Genomic DNA, 22,383 nt, shown 5'->3' on the forward strand with positions numbered 1-22,383 from the left:
ATCCATAAAATCGAATATTTAGCATTCAAGAATATTTTTAGACAAGCAAAATCGAAAAAAAAATTAAAAATCTCAATGCAGTTCTGTTTATTTTCAAAAATAAAAGAATGTTTCCTTTAAGCAAAATGAGCTAACTTAAGGTTTTGAGGTACTTTCCCTCCAGGGCCCATTCATTTTTTCCACACTGTATATTGACATTGGCGGATTGACACGGCTTTTAAAACACCGGTGAGCTCCATCTTAGGCCCTGTCTTCACTTTCCATCAGGTGTGACTAGGGCCAATCGCCGATCAGTTTATAATAATAATAAAAAAACCTATCAAAAACACTAACACGTCCCGTTTTTTTTCAGATAAACGAAGATTTCTTCCCACTAGAGCCGAATGCTCTAAACCGTCTAGTTATACCCTACGACATTCCGCCCACCAAATACACTAGCGACATGCAACCGTGGGTCATGGACAACTTGCGGTAGCCTACACAAAAAAAAAACCAGATCTTTTTCACATTGTCCAATCCGACATCCGCTAGGTCAGGCCGCGGGAGCGTATTTAGCGGTAACGCACACTAGACATACATAACAAGCATTATTCAATTCAATTCAATTCAATATTTTTATTTCGAATAAAAAATCCATATTATGCCTACATATGTGTCGTTTTCAAGCAAAAGGTACCACATTGTCGCTTGCCAGAAGGACATGGCTCTGGCAAGTTATTCGTATTCGTACAAGCAATTTTCGTCCTTATGGTTAGCGACAATGTGGTACCTTTTGATTGAAAACGTCACATATACGCACACAAAACAAATATTATCGGTCCGACAGCTGGGGGCTCCGACATGGCTGAATTTATCGGAAGCGCCTTTCCGATATCATTGTCGGAACTTCGGAAGGCACCTATGACAACAACAGCTGCAGGAGAGTGCCATTGGCATTAAGTCCGCCTTTTTTGCGTTATTTATCGTTTTTAGTAATAATGATTTATTAAATGCATAATTTATTTATATATACAGAGACACATATGTCTTACATTTTACTTCCTTCCGATATCCAATATAGGATCGAACAATGTGAAAACGCTATTACACACACACTTTTGTTCTTGACTGTACTAAGTGTTTTTCGAGACCTCTCTAATGTGCCTAAAGTACTATATCATAGCGAAATAAGTACTACTCCATTCATCAGTTCTTATAACAAAACTCTTATTATTTTCGTAGTCAACATCTAGCGTTGAGTAGCGGATTTATCAGTACAGCTACTTGACACTAGATGTCACTTGTATCGCGACTGACGAAAAGTGTTTTGCTCAACAATTTACAACTAAGAACTCTTAGTTGTAAAGTTTTGATTTTTAACTGATTTTGAACCACCGGTAGAAAACCTGCTTTCTAATTTTAAAAAACGCATGCAAATCGGCACATCCGTTTAAAGGCCAGTCCAGACGGGATGATCAAATTGACCGATTTGATCAGAAAATATCACCACTTTATATTTATGGTGATATTTGAGCGCTCTGAGTTAAAAAAATGTCCCCCAAACGCGAATATTAGTGTCACAAATTGATATTCTAGCGTCCGCACCTCCATTTCATCGGTAATATCGGTCATAATTGGCGAGCCCAATTGGCGTTTTACATCCACACCACCTGATTTGATCAGACAATTTCATCAGATTGGCGAAAAATTGCTCCCGTCTGGACTGACTAAAAACTACGGTGCCACAGACAGACACACACACATAGCGGTCAAATTTAAAAATAAAAAGAGAAATGAAGAGAGCAAGAGAGAAATAGGGTAAAAATTAAGCATAAGCAGAAAATCTAACAGATCAAACGAGCTGTGAATGTGTTTTTTAATGTTGAAATTTTCTAGTGTTATAGAAAGTTTCTTTTAATTATGTAATAATGATGTTGAATCATAAATAAAGTGTTTTTTCTACATGTTGTACTTTTGAATTTATCTTCCAGCACCTTTTAAGTATTTTGAGTTACATTAAGAGCCCATCATCGTGCTCACTAGCGCCACTGCTAAGTAATTGTGATTATTTAAATTTAACGATAGATATTTAAAAAAGGGGGCCGCTATGTAATGTATTTTGTATTTAAGTACCTTTTGAATACATCATAATAGTTTTTACGTTGATCCAAAGTTAAAACGGCCGTTTTTGTTTTGAGTTCATAGATCTACGAATCCAGCAACATAAAAACTAGTTTGATGTATTCAAAAGGTACTTAAATACAAAATACAGTACGTAGTGGCCCCCCTTTTAACCGACTTCAATTTCATAGAAGGAGGAGGTTCTGTATTCGGTTGTGGCTATTTTTTTTTTTTTAATCTACACACAACTATTTTATTTAGCAGTGGCGCTAGTGTGCATGTTGATGGGCTCTTAATAGGGTATTTGACTACTAGTCAAATCAGTTTCTTTTTTTCAAACTGTCAAAACGATTTAGTTACTATGTAATTTATATGAAACACTAGCATGTGACGTCACAGTCAAATGCCCTACTCTTAGTTTTATACGGGTTATAAAATAGAAATTGTGTCTAAAAATAACTGCTGTCTACGTTTCTCTATTATTATTCTGGTGCTTTATTTCATGCGTGGTGTAAAATAATTTATTTTAAATACCGTCAAATACCCTATTGTGTCATTCCGAATTATCATTGCATTTTTTTATGAAAACGAGATTTTCTGGTCCTAAAAGCACAACTGAGGTTTGATCCATCCATTTTTGACACAGAAAGGTTAAGCGTCCATAGGCTAAGTTGTCCATTAGTTGAACCGTACGCTTGTTTGTAAACTCCATGATATTAAAAAAAATACGTCTAAGTAGTAGTCAATTAAACGTTGTTATTTAGGTCACTAGTTTCGCTAGGAAAGGAAGACATACCGATCGCTCCGATTGGGCACTAGAGCGGCGCGGCGATGAGTAAAATGTACATAAAATTATTAAAACAAGCATCGGTAAAACATTTAGGTAAAACCAAAGAGAATTAAGTAGATATAGAGTGCTAACTCCATACATCAGTTTTGTTACCAAAAATAGTCGACATTTACGACACTAGATGTCACTTGTGTCGCGACTAACACATAGTGTATAGCCAAAGACTCTCTAGACTAGTATTTTTTATACAATTTTGGTGTTTGACGATCCTTTTGTGAATTCTTATTATTAAGTTTGACATATCTATAATAATTCAATGTTTTTAAGAATAATAATAACTGCATCAATAAATTGCTCTGATATTTAGATTAAGGTAATATTTAAAACTTGACAATTTAAAAGTGCTTGTTGCTAGGCCTATTTGAATAAAGATTATATTGACTTTGACTTTGAAAGAGAATATATAGGATAGAGGGGTACTGTCATAGTAAATTTTGTAGTCACAGTAAATTTAAACACGTGATTAAAACTAAAAATAAAATTAAAAATGTGTATATATAATATAAGGATAAATAAACGATTTTTTTATTTCTATTTATATTTTTTATATGATTTTGACCCATGTTCTCTCATGATGGTTGGATGGTATTCTCATGCGTATGTCGTGTGTGGAAGAATTGACTTTAAACGCTTGGTAAATCTTGTAATGTCCACTGAAGCGCGGCGTGTAGTCGTAAAGTCGGTCGCGGGCCTCAGTAATTGTGTTACTAGCAATTTGCGATTAATTTGCACTACGTACAGTGAAAAGGAATAGTGTTAGAATATTTTTATTATTAGTAAAACAAAGTCAGCCTCCCATTTATAACTAGGTAGAGTTAGATAAAGTCTGTTACGATTTTGATAGCATACGCAGTGCGTTATTTATACGTCATAATTTCATAAAAGTTTGACGTTAAAAATAACGCACTGCGTGTCCTATCAAAATCGTTGCAGACTTATCTTGGTCTAACTCTACAAATCTCACAAAAAACCTTCAACTCATTCTAACCCCTATTGGCCTATTTAAACACTTCTTATGACATTTCCTCATCCTGAAGTCCCCATACAATATTTCATCCGAACATTAAATTACATTAACCTCTGGAGGTAGAAAATAAGTTATAGCCTAAGGCCCCATTAGCACGAACGGTTTTTCAATGCGTGTTAAAAAAGCGCTTAAATTTAAACGGCCAATTTCCAAAGTCGAAAATCCAACAACGCTTGGTAAAAAACGCCACCGCCATCGTGTGAATAAATACCGTGTGAATAATTAAAGCTTGACCAGAAATATATGATCATTGTCAAGAGGGCGCTGTTATTCTCATGTATAGGGTGACAGTTCAGTATAGTATGAAAAAATTAGTTCCAGTGAAATTCCGCAACATGGCGCGTGATCATATATTCCTGGTCAGGCTTTATCCATTTGTGTCATTCAAATTAATTTTTCTACTAACAAAGTGGATGTGCCAGAGTATACTCGAGAATAAACACTTGTGTAGCGTATTAGATTATTTTAAACCGGGTCACTCACGTATTATTAAGTCGAATAGCTCGACATGTTTCGGTCCAACGCCAAGCGGTACACGCCGCGCCCTCGACCAGTGAAGACTTGTCGTGTCTCCGTGAAGACGGTCCTCGTAAATTGGACCGAAACATGTCGAGCTATTCGACTTAATAATACGTGAGTGACCCGGTTTAAAATAATCTAATATGTTTGAGTCTCACGGGTTTTATACTTGTGTAGCGGACTGTACTGGCGATAGGTTACCTAGATTGTGTAATATAACGCGCTGGTTGAGCGACTGCATGCAAATATGCCCGTTACTTCGTCATAAGATGTAACAAGGTCAGATTTTGCGTACATGTTTATGCACAATCGCCATCAGAGCGGTCAAGGTGGTCGAAAACGTCTGAACATGCTTTAACATCTAAACAATTAAGGCTTCGTTCAGATATTTGTGAACACCTCGGCCGCTCCGATATAACTGATGGCGACTATAATACGTGTACTCACGCAGAATAAATTTTTGGCAAAAAAAATCATTTTAGGTACAAGTATGGATGGTATAAAAAGGATCGCAATCTCTTATGGCAGAATTGTTGTAAAAGTGACCGCGTTAAGCTTTAAATAATAGTTCCTAATCTCTCCGGTGGCGCTAGTTAGTCTCTGGGACATGAGTATAACATGAACCATATAAGGCAACAAATAACCCGACCAAATTACGTAGGTTGTTTTTGGTAGTATTTCGGTGTATGGTGGCGCCGCCTAATTACTGTTTTTTGATGGACACTTTTCATACATAGAGATTTGGCTCCTTTATACAGTCTCCATGGGTACAAGCTTTTCCAAGCTTTTTTAAGCGAAAGTCATTGTGATTGACATCTGTATATACAATTTATAGATTGTAATAATAAAAAAGGTCCCACAATAAACAAGAAAAAAAATATATTAATAATTATTTTGCTTAAAAATTAGTTTTTTCTTCGCAAGTGTAATATTTGTTATTGTGTATATCTCCGGGGGTAAGAATATTGTAATCTCGAGTCTTTAATTACAGACCTCGTTTACAATGTGCCTCTCAATCACTTCCATCATGGAGACTGTATAAAGGAGCCAAATCTCTATGTATGAAAAGTGTCCATCAAAAAACAGTAATTAGGCGGCGCCACCATACACCGAAATACTACCAAAAACAACCTACGTAATTTGGTCGGGTTATTTGTTGCCTTATATGGTTCATGTTATACTCATGTCCCAGACCCTAACTAGCGCCACCGGAGAGATTAGGAAATATTATTTAAAGCTTAACGCGGTCACTTTTACAACAATTCTGCCATAAGAGATTGCGATCCTTTCTATACCATCCATAACTTCCGTATTAGTGCGACAGTGACAGTTGCGTTTCGTTCGCTACGGAGCGTTAACGATTGGCATATTGGCTACGGCATGTTGAAACTGGGTTCGTAGTTAACCGTAATAACGTCTTACCAACTGCCTTAGGCGGTACACCTATTAATTGGGGCATTTTCTATGAAAAGGGACCTTATTGTCGATGGCGCTTACGCCGCACAGCGTCGCGCGGCATTGTATTTATATCGAAGATTCGTTTATAATGGCGCAAGCGCCATCGACAATAAGGTCCTTTTTTAAAGAAAATACCACAATTTGTCTATTGAACCGCTTAAAAGAGGGGAGGGTAATTTCGAGTGATGTTATCAGATTTACCTTCAATATCCACCTACATAATTGTTGAGTCAGAATTAGAAGTAGCGGATAGTAAAACACGCCAAAAACATTTGCCATGCATGCACTAAACCCATTCAGTTAATTACGACACGCTTGTCGTTTTGCTTCTACGAAGCATTTCCGCTATACAGGGTAGAAATAGATTTTGGGTCAGTGAGGGCAGCTACCAGATCCCGTGTTGCTAGGCGAAAATGGTCTTAGGAGACCTTCCTTTGATTTCAAATTAATGAAGATTGGCGTTTACAGATTTTGGAAAAAACATACAGGGTGCGAGAAAATGGTCATTTTTAACAAACTTTTTTTTTATGCCAATCGATCCCATTCCTGTCCAGGATCAAAAGCTTGTATGGGACCAAAAAGAAATTTCCGGCTAGAAAAGAAAAACTCTAGAAAAACTTTCCCCATACAATTTGTATGAAAATAAAAAAAAGTTTTTTTTTTACATGTATTTTTTTATGTCAATCGATTCCATTTCTATCCAGTATCAATAGTTTCCTTGGGGTCAACTTTCGGTAATGTACAAAAAAGTCAGAAATTAAAGAAAACTGTTTTCAGTTAATCCTATTGACGTAGCGCTACGACCGTCACTCAGCAGCTTAGGTTAAGGGTATTACGTTACGGCTGTCAACCGTACCCTTATAGCCTTACTGCGACTATGGTTTTCAAAATTGGTTACAAACCACCTAACAGTAATATTCTTTATTTACATAAAAGATATATACAGTGGTACTACGTAAACAAAATTAATAACTAGCTAGGTACACGGGTACCTTGTTAGCGTGTCATATTGACACTTTAAGCCGTTAAATAAAGAACCTACCCCTCTTATTTCTATCTTTTTCTTATTCTCTTTACTCTCTAACATTCTCTGCTCCGTTACGCACTCCTCCAAATTCTCCGACAAATTTTTAGCAGATTATAGATTCGCAGAGAACGATTCGCCGAACGTCGTTTCGCAGTGATTTATTTGTAGATGTAACTTTTGGTCGACTAAGATTACGTAGACTTTTGGTTCACATACAGTTCAGTTCGCTTCTGTACTTAAATCAGCAGACATCAAACATCAACATCAAACATCAAACATTTATTCAACAAATAGGCCACAGGGGCACTTTTACATGTAAATTTTTACAAGCAATCATCATCATATACTTAAGAGTAAGTCTCTTGTTGGTGGAGCAATTTCCATGTTTGGCGGTCCTCTGCCTTCTTTTTGACAGCCTGATACGACACGACGTTGAGTTTTTCCTTTATTTGATGTATGTACGCTCTCCTTGGTCTTCCCTCCTTCCTCTTTGCTTCAACTTTCCCTTCTATGATGTTTTTGATAAATTCGTCGTGTCGTATCAGGTGCCCAAGCATCTTTCCTCTTCTATTATCTATAGTTCTTAACAAAGTCCTCTTTTCTCCTACTGTACGTAAAACCTCTTCGTTGGTTTTTTTTTCAGTCCAACTGATCTTAGCCATTCGACGCCAGCACCACATCTCAAAAGCCTCCAGCCTCTTCCTATCACGTTGCCTCATTGTCCACGTTTCGCTTCCGTACAGTGCAATGCTCCAGATGTACACTTTTATGAGCCTTTTGCGTAGATTGTCTGATATCCGGGCTTTAAATAGGCACTTTTTTGTTACAAGCAATACAAAACCAAAATTACAAAAAACAATTACAAATATGGAATCAATAAAATATTAGATACTTTGTCAGAGATGTATCCAGTCTAAATGTCGAATTACACAAAAAAAAGAAAACGAATAAAAAACTATACAAACAACATGCAAGAATTATTATTATATATACGGTTAAAATCCACCCAAGTTCAGTGGTCGGAAGCTTCGTTGTCAGCTGTGTAGTAAGTCCTTTATTGGTAACGGATATTAACCGATTTTGAAAGAACAATAGGTTCTTTACGAAAAGCCCTTAGTTGGGCTAAAGTTTTCAACCAATTTGTTAGGACCTGATATCGGGTAATTCGATTCGTTTATAATTCGACGTTATTTAAGAGATTTAGTGCCAGTTGCATCATCCGCACTTGACAGACTGATCAACGTCACCCGGCGCGCCGCGGCGGTTTACTATGAAACTTTCCATACAATAAAAATTAGCGAACTCTTTAACGATGACAAACAGTTGGTGCAACCGACCCTTATACATCTATATTTAAGTAATTGTAATAATTTTAAACTCTTTATTTACATACAAGATATATACAGTGGTACTACGTAAACGAAATTAATAACTAGCTTAAATCTAAAATAGGCCCTTGAGGCATTGTACCAAGGATGCTGGCGGCATTTCCTCGCTGTATCGCAATGCTGATACGTTGTGCGAGGAAGCCGCCAGCTCTTCGGTCACCAGTTACGTGATTTATGATTTAGTTTAAATTGTTATTTTGCAGTAAGATTTATTTTATTGTTAATGTGTTTTTTTTGCTTGTATGTAAATTTCATGATGACGTGTAAAAGTGGCCTATTTGCTGAGTAAATATTGAAGTTTGAAACTGAAGGGTTTTAAGAGGCAAAAAAACAGGTAGAGTTTCTTTATCGATAAACTCATTTTGTTTATCGATATAGAAATTCGATGTCATTTAATTTTGCCGCCTAAAATCCGATGCCGTTAGATACAAATATATTTGTATCTAACGATAAACAAAATGAGTTTATCGATAAAGAAACTCTACCTGTTTTTTTGCCTCTTAAAACCTTTCAGTTTCAAACTTCAATAAATACAAATATTTATTCATAACACCAAAGATATAATGACTGTATAAAGTCAAGAAACCACTTGCGTAGCCTGCGGTGGAGGCTGCATCTCTGATATACTCAGGTAGTCTGTTAGGACTAAAGGATTTTCCTTAATTATCTTGCGTACAAAGTATTTTAATAGTGTTATTAACTTTCTTGTTAAGCGACCCCACTCGACCCGATAGATTCGCTCGACTGGGTTATTGGCAACGCTATATATGACTGAGTTTTATAACGCGCCCACATTCTGTGCAGTACTGTGTTAGTGACGATGAGGGTAGGTGTTTTTTTATGTATGGATTGTAATACAAAGTGAATTTCTTAGGCTACAAGTTTGTTAAAAGTAGTGAACATGTTTTTATATTAAAAACTGTAATAGATGTCACATATTAAAGAAAAAGTGACGAAGCCCTCCAGTGGTGAAGGCCGGATTCGATCTTCGGTCTTTAGCTATCGCGGCTAACGCCATGAACCCCTAGGCCACCTCGCCACGGCGGTACCCGTCCCAATTTCTCGACTATATGCCATCTTAGTAAGACTAGGCGTCTTTGACGCTTACCGTCAGGTGAATTTGATGCTCGTTAGCCAGCGACGAGGTGTAAAAAGAAAACAAGGCACGGAAGCCATAAAAACTAAAAAGTGAAAAAATACCGCATATTTGGGTGAAAATATCTAAGGACATTATTAGTTTCGAAATTGGTGATTGGACTTTTTTTAATTTGCGGGCCTATTAAGGATGACTCACGTTAGACCGGGCCGTGTCCGGGCCGGAGCTTCCGGCGCTTCGTTTTCTATGGAAAGCATCACGTGATCACCTGTCATGTCATAGAAAAGTAAGCGCCGAAAGCCCCGGCCCGGACACGGCCCGGTCTAACGTGAGTCATCCTTTACTTAGATCCACACTTCCTGTCGGGCCCGAGCAAGAGTCGTTTTCCGTTTTACGAAATATCAGCACATCGTTAACAATATTTGAAATGTAAAACTTGCCCTACCAGGGCCCATGTGAAACTATTATATATGTAACACCTGTGTACCATGGATGCAATAAATAAATATGAATATGAATATGAAAAAAATAGTTCAAATGCAAAAATATCAAACATTGAACATCTTTGGCAGTTAGAGACAAAGTATTTCACTATGTTTTTACATGTCAAATATAGGTATATTGTTAAAGGATGACTCACGTTAGACCGGGCCGTGACCGGGCCGGAGCTTCCGGCGCTTACTTTTCTATGACATGACAGGTGATCACGTTGCTTTCCATAGAAAACGAAGCGCCGGAAGCTCCGGCCCGGTCACGGCCCGGTCTAACGTGAGTCATCCTTTAAGATGTTCTGGTATTTTGTTAAACGTAAAACGACTTGCTTGTTAATTGGACCTTGGATCTTATGGTGCATCAAAAGTATCAAAACTTAATCGAGAGTGAATCCCTTAAATCTAAATCATATTTTGCCGCTATAACAACAAATACTAAAACCCTTGGTGCGCGCGTCCGACCCGCACTTGACCGGTTTTTAGTGTTAAACTATAGTCTGGCAAACACAATCTGTCAGTAAGTAAGAACAAAGAAAACTATAGGTACAGTCAAAGGCAAAAATATCGATCCAGACAAATGGCTTAAAAATATGTGAACACGATTTTATTGTCTGAGCGTACACATATTTTTGAGACTTTGGGAATGTATACATATTTATGCCCTTGACTGTACTCATCAATTAAAATGAGACAGTCCTGGGCCAAACTATAAGAAAGCTGTAAATGTCGATAGGTTATTGATCTGAGGTCGATACATCACTATGCCAAAAATATAACCTTTCATACTTAGCAGAAAAGTTAGAAAATATATGCAAAAATCTATATAGATAAAAATCTATATATATATATATATTTTTTATTTTGAATTGAATTGAAATTAATTGCCATAACACAGTATTAATAAATGTTGTGTTTACAGTTAATATGTACGTGGTGTGTGGTGATGGCGGCGGCGCGCGCGCAAGACTTCTACGCGCCACAGACCTTCAAGCAACACGTGAGTCCCTAAACGTTTTCCGTCTACATAGCTACTATATCGGGAAACCAATGTTATCGGCTACGACGTAGCGGTAAATGTGTTACAGCAGCTTGAGCGTAGCGAGTTACGAAGTAACTAGTTAATAATCTGTGGTAGCGAGAGAGAGCGTAGGTGACAGGCCCAAAAACAGAGTGTATTGTTTTCAGGGTTCATGTTTGTATGTGAGTTTCTTTATTCCACCATAACTTCTAAATGCCTTAACCGATTTAGATGTATGATATATCATTAGAATCCTTACGTCATCCCGGGTGACATAGGCTATGTGACGACACAATAAAATCAATATGGCGGATGTAATACACAATAATGCGCGACATTTGAAAAAAAAACTTGCAAATTAACTTATCGAGTGGGGTATCAAAATGAATAGCTTTTTTTTTCGAGCTTTTCAGTTCGCTTAAAATTCAGCAGTCGTGTTTTTAATTTTTTAATTAATTTATCACTGCTACATGTTGTTTGAAGTGTAGAATCCGACTACGCCAGCGGTCGGCAGACCTTAAAAGAAGAGCCAACTGCAGTAGATATCACCAGTTTAAGCTTAAAGGGTCGCAAATGTTGTTTTTCTGCTCGTCGACTGTAATGGATTAAGAACTGAAAAGGAAGAAAAGAAATGTAAAAACTATTATAATGTATTCTAAATGCACCTAAATACAAAATACAGTACGTAGCGGCCCTTTGTTTTGAATAACTATCGTTAATTTTAAATAATAACAATTATTTAGCAGTGGCGCTATTGAGCACGTTGAATGGGCTTTTAAGAGGAAAGGGGGCGGTCGCTACTCCATACAAACGTAGTCCCATTTTCCTTTCTGGATATTAACATTATGAAAAATATTTTTACATAATTTGATGTATATTAACTATAAGCCTCTGTTTGATTTTTTTAGATTTTTTACTACACCTACACATATACATTAGGAGCGAAAAATAGTTTTCATAAAAAAAATTACTGCTCTCCTTACTCTTATAATAATTATAAATTCGAAAAAAATCAAACAGGGACATAGCTGTGGTTCTTACTGTGTCAGAGTATTTCCAATAATGTTAATATCCAGAGAGGAAAATGAGGACTACGTTTATAGGTATATGAAAAGGTGGTTTCGCGTGGGTCCTTCACTTACGTCTTAATTGTATGTAAATATGTATGTATGTATGTATGTATGTATGTGGCAGGCGAGGGGAGCACTCTTCCAGCCCATGCACCAACCCTGGAACATGCCCAAGGAAATGGACAGAGTAAGTTTTCATAAAGTACCGTCCTAATCTTCACATATAATACGCACTAATTTAAAAAAAATATTAATAGAGCTCGACTCCGAAATACATATAAAAAACCGGCCAAGTGCGAGTCGAGTTCCGTTCCTTTACGCAAAAAAACGGCAAAATAATTACGTTTGTTGTATGGGAGCCCCACTTAAATATTGATTTTATTCTGTTTTTAGTATTTGTTATTATAGCGGCAACAAAAATACATCATCTGTGAAATTTTCAACTGTCTAGCTACCACGGTTCATGAGATACAGCCTGGTGACAGACAGACAGACGGACAGCGGAGTCTTAGTAATAGGGTCCCGTTTTTACCCTTTGGGTACGGAACCCTAAAAAGGACACACGTTTTTCTCACGTCCCATAACCCTAGTATAAATTTCATTAGATAGCGTGACGTGACGTCTGAAGTGAAGTCTCATTTTGTATGGGATTTTGAGTTTCCAAAACGTCCCGCTTGGCGCGCTGTTCGAAATCCCATACAAAAATAGACACGTCACGCTATCGAATGAAATTTACACTAGGGGTTTCTTATAAATCTCATAATTTTGATTAGGAAAAACCGAAAACCTACTTACCTACTTATAATTTATTAAATAATGAAACTTTTGTCGATAGTTGGATTCGTATCAAAAGGGCATGTTCACGCCGGCCTTGCGTAACGATGTGGATCCCCAGGCGAGTCAGAATTGGAGACCAGCCGTGAACGAGCGAGATTGGCGAGGTTAGTGTCTTCTTGTAAACATTACGTTTCAGTAAACACCACAATACGTGATTGTTTACGGCTCTGCGGAACGATGTGGATCCCCAGGCGAGGCAGAATTGGAGACCAGCCGTGAACGAGCGAGATTGGCGAGGTTAGTGTCTTCTTGTAAACATTACGTTTCAGTAAACACCACGATACGTGATTGTTCACGGCCCTGCGTAACGATGTAGATCCCCAGGCGAGTCAGAATTGGAGACCAGCCGTGAACGAGCGAGATTGGCGAGGTTAGTATTTTCTTGTAAACATTACGTTTTAGTAAACACCAGGATACGTGATTGTTCACGGCCCTGCGTAACGATGTGGATCCCCAGGCGAGTCAGAATTGGAGACCAGCCGTGAACGAGCGAGATTGGCGAGGTTAGTGTCTTCTTGTAAACATTACGTTTCAGTAAACACCACGATACGTGATTGTTCACGGCCCTGCGTAACGATGTGGATCCCCAGGCGAGGCAGAATTGGAGACCAGCCGTGAACGAGCGAGATTGGCGAGGTTAGTGTCTTCTTGTAAACATTACGTTTCAGTAAACACAACGATACGTGATTGTTCACGGCTCTGCGTAACGATGTGGATCCCCAGGCGAGTCATAATTGGAGACCAGCCGTGAACGAGCGAGATTGGCGAGGTTAGTGTCTTCTTGTAAATTTTACGTTTCAGTAAACACCACGATACGTGATTGTTCACGGCCCTGCGTAACGATGTGGATCCCCAGGCGAGTCATAAATGGAGAGCAGGAGTCGTAGCACGGTACGCTTATCACCATGCCTGTCACGTTCTAACAAGTATGTAAGTGCGAAAGTAACGGACTTAGTGATAGGGGAAACCATGCTGCGCGGGCAGGTGTGAACCAGCGAGATTGGCGAGGTTAGTGTCGACAAGGTTTTCTAATTATTTATTTGAATGTCTTAATTTCAAAATTGTTACTTTTTGCATGCTTATTATTATTTATTTATTTTTTATATAAAAACACACTAAACAGACAACATTCAACATTGTTACAAAAAGTACTTAAGTGGTAGGTATTACATAAGAACGCCATCCAAAGCAAGTTTGCACAGCAAGAAAAAAAATAACGAGCAAAAACTATCCTAAAATTATAAAAAATATCCTAAAACTACTCAAAATTACCCTAAATTACAAATTACACAATTTCACAAATAATTATTAGATGTCAAATTGCTTAATACCTATTATTGGGAATGGCTTAGAGTTGACATTATATTTGCAAGCTTGCTTGCAAGCAAAATAAACATTGTACCTGAACAGTTCTAACACCTTTTGTTACTATATTTATGCAAATAAATAAATGATTGATTGATAGTTATTTCAATCATGTTAAGACGCCATTTAATTTTACGAAACAATAACATTGCACGCCAACAGGTTAATAGACCGAAAAGCAAAAGTTTCTCTAATTAATCATACTGTTCTATACCCCAGGTTCCCCAAGCCCGCTCGCCCCCGCAGCGCCCCTGCAACCGATGCTCCAACCAGAGCCGTGGAGGCCCCCCTTCAGCCCCCAGCTGACTAAGGAACAGCAATCCTCCATCCTGCATCACAAGCAGGCTCTAACATCAGGTACCCTCCCCCCCTCCCTCCAACCAGAGCCGTGCCGCTCCCCCTCCCTTCAGATAGCTGATCCTGCATCACATGAGACACCCAAATAACATTTAAACAAAAATATTTTTTTTAAATCAATAAATAAGTTTTAAATCAAATTTTAATTATTAAGGACTCATTTATACTCAAAATATAAATTTTGTAAGATCTCATGTGAGATTTGGGGAGTCGAGGTAAATCTCACATCTCACTAAAGGGGGACCAAAAAATTCTCAAGAATATCTCACGCCATTTAAAGACGCCCCATAGACTAGTTCAGATCCAACTTCGTTTCTTCATTATGACATGTATTAAATGGAACTACTCGTATTTGGCCATAACATGGTTCGCCCTCAACAGATGGCGCCTTCCGTTTTGAGTACGCCTCGGACAACGGCCTGGCCGCCGGCGAGCAGATAGAACCCGACGGTTCCCGAGTGGGAGCCTACCAGTACAAGGATCCTAGCGGGAAATTAGTCAAGCTGAAGTACAGAGCTGGGAAGGAAGGTTTCCAGGTGGGAACTCTCTCTCTGTCGTCGCTCCCTCATGACTGAGGATCGTATATAGTTATCAGTGGATGTGGATGCTCCACACCTGGTTTTTGTGATCTTTCTCCATCGGTGCCTGTCCATCGCGTCTCTGATGACCGAGCAAAAGACTACCGCGCCGTAGACAACTATAAATGTTATGGCGGACGCTGGTAAAGTAACCTTCACACTTTCAAGTATCTTACCTTGCTCCCTATTCAGGGTCCATGCTGTTACAATTAAAATGATTATAACACCTATATGTACCATGGATTGCAGTAAATAAGTGAAATGAATTCATTTCATTTAGCTAGCAGTAAGGTTTACATTAGCTCGCTTGCGCCCGGGACTTTGGCGTGCTGGTTTTTAGGGTTCCGTACCTAAAGGGTAAAAACGGGACCCTATTACTAAGACTTCGCTGTCCGTCTGTCTGTCTGTCACCAGGCTGTATCTCATGAACCGTGATAGTTAGACAGTTGAAATTTTCACAGATGATGTATTTCTGTTGCCGTTATAACAACAAATACTAAAAACAGAATAATATAATAGTTATTTGTTATACAAGGGTGCAAAGTTGTATTTTACCCGCGAGTGTGGAATTGAAACACGAGCAAGCGAAAGGATTCTATAGTTGAACCACGAGCGAAGCGAGTGGTTCTAAAATAGAATCCTGAGCGTAGCAAGTGTTTCAACACACGAGAAGTAAGATACATTTGCACCCGTGTGTAACACAAAACTTTTCACCTCACTATAGCGAGGAAAGTGCAACATCCACAGGCGTTAGATCATCTTCATCACTGAAATCACTCATTTTTTTTACGATATTATAACAAAAAACTCTGGAAATTCTGTATTTTTACGTGAGAAGTTTTTAAGTAAAAATTTTGTTGACAATGTTGACATTTCTGACGTATGAAATGTCAATGATGCGTTTTGAAAATGCATCGACTCAACTTGTGCGTTCAGCATTATATTTAACATCATTATTAAAAAACAAACGTTTCTTATGGAACTTTAAGGTTTATGACATAAAATCATTAAATAAAGCTAAATTTGGTATTTTTTATTAGATTCTCAAACCATTTGTTTAATGATAATTAATATCAAACGAATCATTATTATGAGCGTTTTACGTTTTGTTATCTGTCAAGCTACTTAAACATGCTCCATCCAAGGTCAAATTACTTTCCCCACTAGTGGATAAAATGCATTTTTCCCCGCTTGTTTTAAAGGATAAAAGACAACTTTCCGAGCTAGTGAGGGGAAAATATTTAAATGGGGCTCCCATACAACAAACGTGATTTTTTTGCTGTTTTTTCCGTAATGGTACGGAACCCTTCGTGCGCGAGTCCGACTCGCACTTGGCCGGTTTTTTTATGACGTAAAGCGTTCAATTGGTTAATCTCGTATCCTTTGTTGCGGTGAATTGATGGCTGAATTATATTTTTCTTTTTGCTTCGGTCCCAAAAAAAATGCGTTTGCCATTTTAGATAAAGGGATGAGGAATAGTCTCCTAAGAATATGACCAATCCATTTTTGATTGGATCGTCTGTATAGTAGTTTGCTTGGTGATAAATAATATGCATATTTATTGAATATGCCGCCAGCATCCTTGGTACAATGCCTCAAGGGCCTATTTTACATTTAAGCTAGTTATTAATTTCGTTTACGTAGTACCGCTGTATATATCTTGTATGTAAATAAAGAACCTATATGCATTTAATTTGATTTACGTTTTTTCAGATTCTCGAAGGCAGTCATTTACCAAAGAGCCCAGAGCCAGTAGCACCACAAACTTCTGGTGAGCTTTTAGATTCAGAGTTCAGATCCCCTAATTATTGAATTAACTAAAGGGCATTACTTCTATCACCATAATTCTTGAAACAAGCTGTCATCTCTGTTTTACTTACTTACTCCGTTGGCTCAGCGACCCAAAATGAGACGGCCTCCGACACAAGACAACGCCACTTTTCTCGATCCTGTGCGACCTCTCGCCAATTAGCTCCATGCATGAATTTATTTTTATTTTTGGATTCATAATTTATATCGTTGGAACACCGGAAACGATAAAAATACTTTTGTAAACCTTAACATTATTTTATTAAAAAATATTTAAAATGTTGAAAATTTTTGAGCGGTTGAAACGCTCATAATTTTTGGCGCGAATTCGACAGAGCGTGATGACGTCACGCGTTGGGCGGCCCAACTGACGTTTGCTACTAATGACACTAATCTGTCGAACGCGTGACGTCACGTGGCGTTTCGAGCGTTTCGCTCACTAGGTTTTCGCGGGCAAATTTTTGTACTTTTTATTTATAATTTTAAGTAATTAAATGGTAATTTAAAAACGGAAATGCATTTGTAACATGATATAACGGTAACAAACATCCGAATAAAACATATTTCGTTCAAATATAAACTTCATGCATGAGGCTAATTGGTGACTCGAAGCTCGCGCAGATCCGCCTCCACCCTGTCGCACCAGCGATACCTGGGGCGTCCAATAGGATCTCTGTTTTGCAACATGTTTTATAAAATTTTATAACACGTTGGTGGCAAACAAGCATACATCCAAGTGGGATAAATGCGTGTTGTTTACCCTTTGAAAACTAGTCCAGTCCATTGTGTAGAACCTTAATACTACTTGTATATAGGTAATCTTTTGAAAAAAAAAACTAGCATGTCTTGACTAGCATTTGTTTTTGTCCACAGACCAGCATTACCAGCAGGCTTACCAGCAGCAAAGACAGCAATACGACTTGCAGCAACAGTACAATCAGCAGCAGATAGAACCTCAGCCTCAGCAGCAAAACTGGCAGCAGAATAATGTGAGATTATCCATACGAATATTATAAATGCGAAAGTCTGTCTGTCTGTGTGGTACCTCTTCACGCTTATACCGCTGAACCCATTTAGTTGAAATTTAGCATAGATATAGTTTAAGTTCCGGGGAAGGACATAGGATAGTTTTTATCCCGAAAATCATCCCTTAAGAGGGTGAAAAGCGGGGTGGAATTGAGATAATTAATGAGTTGCCTGATAATTGTGTGCATATTATGTTCAAATTGAATGATTGCTGTAAGACTTTCTCCAGGCGCTAAACTCTAGCTGCTGTTACTGATTCCACGCAGACGAAGTCGCGGGCAAAAACTATTTGTTTATACAGGCAGTGTTTTTAGGACTACATGACGACTGGCCTGGCCTAGTTGGTAGTGACCCTGCCTGTGAAACCGATGGTCCTGGGTTCGAATCCCGGTAAGGGCATTTATTTGTGTGATGAGCACAGATATGTTCCTGAGTCTTGGGTGTTTTCTATGTATTTGTATATTATATATATCGTTGTCTGAGTATTCACAACACAAGCCTTCTTGAGCTTACTCTGTGGGACAATCTGTGTAAAAATGTCCTATAATATTTATTTATTATTTATTTATTTAGTATATGAAGCTTTGATGTAGGCAAAGTATTCTGAAATAACCTTATGTAAGCGTATTTTACGGCACAAGATTTTTCAGCTTTTTGATTTAAAAAAAATGGTCAAGCAATTAGTATTAATAAGTACTTCTTACCAACTATCGTTTTCGGTGGATTTTAAAATAGAATTATGTATAATAGAATTAATTAATTTATTTATTACCACTAGGTTCTGGGTATTTCTTAAAGTAGCACGTTACACAAAAATAAATAGGTATATCTAATTCATTCATTCATTCATTCATTCATTCATTCATTCATTCATTCATTCATTCATTCATTCATTCATTCTAATAAAATGTCAATCAAATCTTTCCTTAAAATACTAAGGACCTCTTATTAAAGAGGTAGAAAAGTAAGTATATTTAGATACTAGCTTTTGCCCGCGACTTCGTCTGCGTGGACTTAGTAACAGCAGCTAAAGTAAGTATAGCGCCTGGAAAAATTCTCTTAGCAATCATTCAATTTGAGCATATTATGCACACAAATTAGCAGGCACTTCATTAATTATCTCAATTCCACTCCGCTTTTTACTTTCTTAAGGGATGATTTTCGGAATATAAACTATCCTGCGTCCTTCTCAGAGACTCTCTCTATGGCAAATTTCATCTAAATCGATTCAGCGGTTTAAGCGTCCTGTGTGTTCCCTCACAGCTCACAGACAGACAGACTTTCGCATTTATAATATTAGTATGGATTATGAGAACTCAATAATAGATGATGTTTTGATATATATAGTTAAAAACTAACCACGATTTTTTGGCGTGATTGTTTTGTATACCCATGCCAATCCTTTTTAACGTAAATTACAATATGATTATTCTAAACCGTTTGTTTATAGGGTGGCGAGGGCACTCAACAGAGGGCGACAGCGTCGCAATACTACCCTCAGAGTTGGAGGGCGCAGGGCCAAGAGGACGACGGACAGGTAACTACTTATACTGAAACACACCTTACTTGTCAGTATAAAAACGAAGCAATTCTTTTTATGGGAAATCAACTCCACGCGCCTTTGTGTGTGCTTGTCAAGGGCCTGCCACTCTTTAATAAAAAGAAAAAGAAAAAAAGAAAAAATAGAAAGATAGTCTTATTGCGATTCCTATAAGAGGAAAGAGAAAATAGTGCCATGCTTTGTCCTTATCACCGACCGGGTTTTTTTTTCATGGTCGGGTTATGGCAGCATAGGTAGAAGGCGATGGCGAAATACTGAAATTTATAAGAGTGAAAGAGAAAAAGGATTATGCTGCCATACATTAACCTGTCAATACATGAATATGTCTTTCTCTTACCCCTGGTCGCTCGGTTTCATGTCTATAACTACTATACTATGTCTATGGGGCTTGTATTGACGCTCACGCCATTAGCCGCGTCCATAGCAAGCGAGCACACGCGTGAGGCAATTCCCTCACGCACAAAACGGCCAGTTCAAAAAGGCACGTCTACACTGGCCGTTTTGTGCGCGAAGAAATTGCCTCGCGCGTATGCTCGCTTGCTGTGGACGCGGCTATTCCACAGAACTAGGATGACAAAGCATAAATTTTAGGTCTGTGGGTTATTCACTTTATTTTGCATGCACCAATCAATGTGAGCGATCTTCAAGGTCGTAAAACTGTAAAATTGTATCTATGTAAATTGTAATTGCCTATTTTGTAAAAAACTGCCATACGACTAAATAAATAAGGTCGTATCGAAATAAGATCAAAACCGTAACAAGGTAACAGGTTTGCGGTAAAGATAACCCTTATTAAACCATTTTTTTAAAGTTGTGTAACAACCTTCATTAAAAATATGATAAATAACTATTTACATTAATTGTATAAAAAAATAAGACTACTTATAAAATAAAACGACTAAAACTATACCTACCCAAGGTAAGGTGCCCATCACGCAGGCAGCATTCCCGCGCTGTATCGCAACAGCAAGCCTTTGCGCGAGAAAGCTGCCCGCGCGAGGGTCCCCCGTTGCCTCCCTCAACCGGATTCCTAGCTCCACGGACCGTGTCTCGACACCAAAAGCTACGAATTCGTAGTTACAGTTCAAATCAAATCAATCCCCCTTCAAATCAATCTAAGAAAAACGGGACGACACTACAGTGTTGCCACTTTTTAATTTTTACTCTTTTTTGTCAGACTGTATTCAATTTGTTTTTCTTTTCAGTACCGTCCGCAGGAGAACGAAGTGCAAAATGGCCCCCACAACTTCGGCGAAGGCTTTGCCTTCTCCTTCCAAGGTTAACCAGTTAGTTATACAAATATAGGCAGTAATTATACTACTTCAATACATGCACGACAGCGTGACGTGACCGGCTAAATCTGCTTGAAGATCACTCAGGACTACAATGTCGACCAAAAGACTGGGTCATACACATTTTATTGTATACTAGCGACCCGCCCCGGCTTCACACGGATGCAATGCTGATGCAATACGTATAAAACTTCCTCTTGAATCTTGTTCCTCTATCTATTAAAAAAAACGCATCAAAATCCATTGCGTAGTTTTAAAGATTTTAAGCATACATAGGGACAGACAGACAGGAGGAAGCGACTTTGTTTTAAGTCACTACATATTATGTAGTGACTTAACTGATTTGCGTCTTTCCTATAGACATCGCAAAGTTAAGTTAAAACGAATTTTTAACTGCATCCTTACAGCACTTACCTTTTCAGTATTTGAGACTGATGTTTTGTCAACACATATTCACACATGCACATGCAGCATGTGCGGTGAATGGCTCAAACTCGATAATGTGTGCGCGAAATCGACTTGTTAAAGTCACTGTTTGCCTCTAAGATCATGGTAATCTTTAACGTCAATCTACTTAAACACTCTTGCTGTCAATGTCAACACTTACTTACAGTGTTCCATGGAGACTATATAAAGGAGCCAAATCTCTATATATGAAAAGTGTCAATCAAAAAACAGTAATTAGGCGGCGCCACCATACACCAAAATACTACCAAAAACAACCTACGTAATTTGGTCGGGTTATTGCCTTATATGGTTCATGTTATACTCATGTCCCAGAGCCTAACTAGCGCCACCGGAGAGATTAGGAACTATTATTTAAAGCTGAAAGCGGTCACTTTTGCAACAATTCTGCCATAAGAGATTGGCATCCTTTTCTATACCATCCATACAGTGTTCCTTCTATGGATGGTATAGAAAGGATCGCAATCTCTTATGGCAGAATTGTTGCAAAAGTGACCGCGTTAAGCTTTAAATAATAGTTCCTAATCTCTCCGGTGGCGCTAGTTAGACTGGGACATGAATATAACATGAACCATATAAGGCAACAAATAACCCGACCAAATTACGTAGGTTGTTTTTGGTAGTATTTCGGTGTATGGTGGCGCCGCCTAATTACTGTTTTTTGATGGACACTTTTCATACATAGAGATTTGGCTCCTTTATACAGTCTCCATGGTTCCTTCAGTCGTTAATGGCACTGGATTAAAAAAAACTTAAAAGCCTGGAGATCACGCAGGACGATGTCGTCTTAAATATATTTAGGATTATAGTATGACCTATACTCTAATTTATAGATAAAAATATCTTTTGCCAGCTTAAATAAAAAAAATCAGTTTGTCGCTTCTACTTGCGCATTGTTTGATCGTAGATAATAGACACTAAGATGATACTCATACTGTCATAAAAAGCATGCAAATTTTCTAGTCTCTACCCTATTTTGCACTTTGTCACTACGAAATCTAAAGTATCTGAGATAGTCTGAAGGCTACTAAAGCTGAAATTTCACTGTA

At 38.0% G+C, this 22,383-nt stretch overlaps 2 protein-coding genes across 2 annotated transcripts in view; both read left to right on the forward strand.

The window, feature by feature from the left end:
- LOC134751990 (probable tyrosyl-DNA phosphodiesterase) overlaps positions 1-1,915 on the forward strand; it is a 28,479-nt gene extending 26,564 nt beyond the window's left edge. Inside the window, exon 15 of the mRNA XM_063687533.1 lies at positions 353-1,915. Coding sequence (XP_063543603.1) covers positions 353-475 — 123 coding nt within the window. The 3' untranslated portion in view covers positions 476-1,915. The remainder of the gene's footprint in view (positions 1-352) is intronic.
- A 7,274-nt stretch (positions 1,916-9,189) lies between these two features.
- LOC134752510 (uncharacterized) lies at positions 9,190-20,860 on the forward strand. The gene is made up of 10 exons (XM_063688204.1): positions 9,190-9,195; positions 10,876-10,953; positions 12,169-12,231; positions 12,880-12,985; positions 14,466-14,603; positions 14,985-15,139; positions 16,895-16,952; positions 17,864-17,979; positions 19,467-19,553; positions 20,783-20,860. The coding sequence occupies exons 1-10, from the start codon at positions 9,190-9,192 to the stop codon at positions 20,858-20,860; spliced, it is 885 nt and encodes a 294-aa protein (XP_063544274.1).
- Positions 20,861-22,383: the final 1,523 nt, after the last annotated feature.

The sequence above is a fragment of the Cydia strobilella genome, chromosome 24 (assembly GCF_947568885.1).
Source record: "Cydia strobilella chromosome 24, ilCydStro3.1, whole genome shotgun sequence".
NCBI lineage: Eukaryota > Metazoa > Arthropoda > Insecta > Lepidoptera > Tortricidae > Cydia > Cydia strobilella.